At 39.6% G+C, this 5,315-nt stretch overlaps 1 protein-coding gene across 1 annotated transcript in view; it reads left to right on the top strand.

Annotated features, from left to right (window-relative positions):
• The window catches only part of LOC111864118, an 18,069-nt gene extending 14,369 nt beyond the window's left edge, over positions 1 to 3,700 (top strand). Inside the window, exon 10 of the mRNA XM_023851150.2 lies at positions 1,853 to 3,700. Within this exon, the coding sequence (XP_023706918.1) occupies positions 1,853 to 1,987 (135 nt within the window). The 3' untranslated portion in view covers positions 1,988 to 3,700. The remainder of the gene's footprint in view (positions 1 to 1,852) is intronic.
• The last annotated feature ends 1,615 nt before the right edge of the window (positions 3,701 to 5,315 follow it).

Below are 5,315 nucleotides of genomic sequence, written 5' to 3'. Positions count from 1 at the left end.
AAAGTTTGACACTTCTTGGGCCATTATCTCCGTAACCGTTCAACTTTGGACATAGGTGTTTTGGGTTATATCGGCATACTTTAACATAAGGAACACCCTCCCGAAGTTTGGCACATTCCTCCTGGGACACTCTGTATATATACATATACATACTTGCATGAGGGTTATTCGGAAATTAACCTCCGTTTACTTTGGGCAACTAACGTAAGAGTGGGGAAGAGCTTGCGCATGCGAGGTAGTGTCACATGACTGAATTGCCCTGTAAACCACATAATGGTCACCTAGCATCTGTTGTCTCTACAGAGTAAGCCATGATGTGTCCTGTGAGTGATCATCCCGCCAGCTGTGAAATTCGCGCTGTCCACTTTCTTCACGCTAAAAACGTGCATGCTGCAAAAATCCATCATGAATTATGCACGGTTTATGGCCAAAATGTAATGAAGGAACTGTAAGAGAGCGGTGTAGAATGTTCAAATGTTCACAATGAAGAGCAAAGTGGTCAGCCATCTTCTATAATGAGTTATAATTTTGTTCAAAGTGAAAGATGGCGCTTCACAATTTCAAAACTCTCATGTTTATCAGAGTTAGGTTAGGATATCACAAGTTTCGCACAAGATTGGTTCTGAAAATGGTTACGTGTGTGCACAAAACACAGGATTGTTTCAGCTCTAACTTTTTCAGAATGATACCACAAAAATGGCAATGAATTTCTCAGTCACATCATATGAGAAACAGGTGATGAAACCTGCGTTTCATTTATGAATGTTGAAACCAAAGAGCAGTGGAAGCGGTGAATGTTGACGCACAGTCACCAACAAGCCGGAAAAGTTTAAACAAAAGTCTGTCATAAAGCTGATGTCACTTGTTTTCTTGGACAGGAAAGGAGTGCTGATGGTAGGATTCATGCTAAAAGGGACCACAATAATATCAGAAATTTATTGCAAAACACTAAATGAACTGCATAAGGCCATTCAGAAAAAAAGGCAGTGGAATGCTAACATCCTGTGTAGTGCTTCATGGCAAAGCATTTCTGCATATAGCTGCTTGTACTCAGGCACTGCTTGAGAATTTCAAGTGGGAACTGTTTCACCAGCCTCCTTACAGTCTGATCTCACTTGGAGCATCTACCACCTGTTTACCTACCTGAGGAACTGGTTGGGATCACAGTGCTTCAGCAATAATGAGGAGTTGTTGGAGGATATAAAAACGTGGCTGAGGGCAGAAGCGGCAGACTTCTTTGACACAGGAATACAAAAACTTCTTCCCCAATATGACAAGTGCCTCCATTCTGGTGGTGACCAAATTGGGAAGTAGCTTAAATATGTACATAGTTTTTCTATAAAGTCTTTCTTTTTTCTCATTACTTCTTAACAGCTCAGTGGATGTTACTTTCAGACTCACCTTTGTACAGGGAGATAGAGAAGTCACGCACAATGAAAAACTTGTTCTTGGGAAAACAACATGTCTGTCACGCAATAAACTAAGCTATACTGCAGAAGTCGTATGACCAATACATGACAGATGGCGTTTCTACTCGTTGTTAGTACTCCTACAGTACCATCTAGCGGTAGGAGATATAATTATATTAACTGGAATACAGTTTATAACAACTTTTAATTTGATGTGCCCGACTTTTCAATCTCCCTGTATATATTGTGCCCAAGACACATCTTGCTGGTATGAATGGAATCAGTAGTTGTGGAATGATTGTGACCTACATGGCTTGCCTGTTCCAAAACAGATTCAGCCTGTCCCATGACATCCACAATATATAGAGGTTGCATTATATTACAGTTGTGTGTGACATGTGTCATAATAGTTTAATCTATCTGTCTCTTGAATTGCATTACAGTTTCAAGACGCATATCCACATATTTATCGTCGCCGTTTTCCTGACTCTGCAGTGCAGGATAAAGATGTGAAGAAGCCATCTCGAGGACTTCTCAATTTAGGAACTCTTTCACGTCTGAAGAGTATGCGTGTATGAAAATCATTTTTATTCGTATGTTGAATCTGAGGTTCTCACAGAGGTGATTATCTGTCTTCTGGGATATCATGTCATGTAGTCCAGTGAAGGTCAACATGTTTCAGAACAAGAAATTGGCTCTATCCTCAAGGTTGAAGAGTAAGCCAAGCAAAAAAAAACAAACCTGAAGCGGGAAATAAATGGAGCCTGGTTCAATGGTGAATTTTTATTCAGTTTATTCTTTGACCCTGAAGGTGGAGGTGGTAAATTCTTTCATAACATCAGTTAAGTTTCACCAAATTACACAGCATTATGTCCTGAAAGACTGACCTCTTCTTGATTTTATTAATTTTATGAAATGTATAATTTTATACTGATGAATCTAAAGTAGGGCCAGTAGAAGTTTGTTCTATCTGTGAACCTTCTGTATATTTTCCTTTTCTTGCTGCTCATATTTGTAAACTCATTAAAATCCTATTCAGAAACTCTTCTTATAGCAGTTTCCTTTTCCTTCAAAACATATTGTGGTTTATACTCTGTCCAACATATCAGGTTCTTTAGGTGTTCTTTAAGCAAAGTAAGAAATTGAGAATGCCGTGACATACACAATAAGAAAGTGGGAATGTCATGTCTCTTATGGGTTTCTGCACATCACATCTTCTCAGATTGATATACTCTTAAATGAAAACACCCCCAAGAGATTAATTTGACAAATTATGTTAACTTTATTGTCTTTAACATTTTTTAGTATAGTGATTAGCTATTATTTATAAATGTAATATTTTATTTTTAGTATAGAATGTAGGTACTGTAAGTGTGCATCTTACTCCATTGAATATTCTCACTATGATAAGAAGGTAGATTCTTCTCTGAATAATTGAGTTTTTCCCAGCCAAAGAGCATTCCATAGATGTTGCATATTTATCTATGCCCTGGAGATGTGCACCATGTTTGATAACTTGTGCCGTATAACAGGATTTTGGCCAATCCCATAGGAGGTCAGTATTCCGGATCGGCTTTGAATGATGTTATTGAGACTAGTTCTGGATACGCAACTTACGGGTCAAAACTAACGGACCAATCAAAATTGCCACAGGAGATAGTAATCATTTGAGATGAATACAGATGTTGCTGAAGTGCAGATTTAATAGTGTGGAATCTTTTGACAGATGTAGAGGCTTCCCCTCTTATAATATTACAGAAAATATCCTTGCAGAATCACAGTTTAGAAACAGTGCCATGCCTGTTCCCATACCACCTGATGCAACAAGCCAAGATGCTTCTAGAACAATCTGTAATGCATAGTAACTCATAGCTAATGCAGTCCTGAGTCAGGTATCGTGCATATACTTGAGGCCAACTTCCAGTGGCCCATAACTCAGTAGTCTGAATATGAACCATCTTGCGTTACTATAAGTAATACTGACCTAGTGTAGCCACTTTGATCCCTTGTGTTTATTCTGATATCACTATTTATTTATTGTCTGCATCCAATTGTGTGTTACAATGTCATTTTTTGGCCGTCAACAACAATTTTTGTCAAAACCAATATAGTATCACTGTACTAACATTGGCTTCATTTTAGCATCTGCTGCATGTTTCAATCTATGATTTGGATCATCAGACAGTTTCTTAAGTATATCACTTGTTACTTAATTGTCCTAATACAGATCCATATTTGTATTATTTTTTTGAAATCCGTTGATTTATATTGTAACGTGTTTCGTTACTGAAGACGCCGTAGAGATGGTTAATTGGGTTTATTTAACAATCTACAAATAACGGCTATAATTAATGATCACAATATTACGGGTTTCCACACTTTACAAACCCTACAACAAATCTCTTAACACAATCTTCACTTGTCTTCACGTACTGATAACGCGGGAGCTATACAAGTCTCCCTGAAATACACACTCCGAGTATAACTGTACTACAGCAATCACTATGTCTGGAAAGCACACAATAAGTCTTCCGCTCGCTGACTTCTTCGTTATCCCACACTCGCAGGCTGCTATGTTTCAACTGATTGGTAGCGGCTGTGGAGTCCACTTATATAGCCTTGCGCTGTTGTTAGTGTGACGTGGCGTATAGCCTAGGACGCTGTTGCTAGTGTGACGTCACCGCTGTTGATTAGCATTGCGTAGTTGCCAGGTTACGGGGCTCGGCTATCTTCGGCTCCGCTCGTGACGTCACCGCGCATAGCTGCCAGGATGCGGGGTGATTACTCGCCTATTACGCGAGCGTTACGTTACCGCTGAGGGGTGGGAGGGGAGCGCTGACTCACCCGCCGCGTCACTGCTGGTGTGGGGGGGGGGGCTCGGCTTTGCGCAATATGTCACATTATATATTATAGTTAACCTTAGGACTATAATTATTTAAGTTAGTATTTATGTCTCATGGGTATGATGTAAGTTTCTGTGACGCTTGTTGTGTATTAGAGAGTGATAATTCTTCTGGGATTCGTTGTTAACGTTTGTTTTATGTGTTATGGATGCTTACTCTCATACTCTTGTTACTAGTTCTATGTGTATTTCTTCCTGATTTTCTTATGTAATATCATGATTGAAGTTTTATTCTCTTTGGAATATGTGTTTCTGTGCTTCTTTTGTATGGATATTTCTCTTCTATTGAATGTTTTTCTTATTTTGTGGTTCCGCGTGTCCATAAATACTAAGTGTAGTAATTTTAGCACTGAGTTAACCATAATATTGTAATGTGGATGGCCAGAGCATTGCTAGGTAACAGACAGGTAAACAGAAGCGATACACACTGGCAACAATGGAACAACGAGGTTATACAACCCACTTCTAGGCAATGGCTCAGTAAACAGACTTCCATGCAGGCACAGTGATGTCACACTGCAACAGTACTATCATGTGACTTGTTTTCTGTGTTGTCTGTGCACCACGTATGTAATAAATATCCGTTTAAGGACGAATACTTCCACTGTGACCCTGTGAGTTGTAAGAGGTGACGAAAAGGGAAGTCTCAAATCTGAGACAGTAAAATATGGTCTCAAGTCCCAAGGGACTCAGATCCAAGAAAGACTGCACTGGCAAGGGCCAGCAGCATATATAAAAGACAAACCCCTCCTCTCGTCAGAGAGGGCGTCCCACAAAAAAAGACTGTAACTGTCAAACAGTAACAAATATCTGGTCATGAGCCCCAGATGGGGCTCGACACCAAGACTTACTGACTGACTGACTGACCATCTGTCGCAGTGTGACTTGGACTTGGACAAGAAAGAGTGTGTGGAGAGTTCGGGACAGCTCAAGACAATTGGTAGACTAGTGCAGAGTGCTTATAAGAGAAGTGAATAGAAGACATGACATGTGTGTTATAATTA

The sequence above is a fragment of the Cryptotermes secundus genome, unplaced genomic scaffold (assembly GCF_002891405.2).
Source record: "Cryptotermes secundus unplaced genomic scaffold, Csec_1.0 scaffold708, whole genome shotgun sequence".
NCBI lineage: Eukaryota > Metazoa > Arthropoda > Insecta > Blattodea > Kalotermitidae > Cryptotermes > Cryptotermes secundus.
The sequence above is the reverse complement of the archived record's forward strand: the minus strand, read 5'-3'. Positions and strand labels throughout refer to the sequence as shown.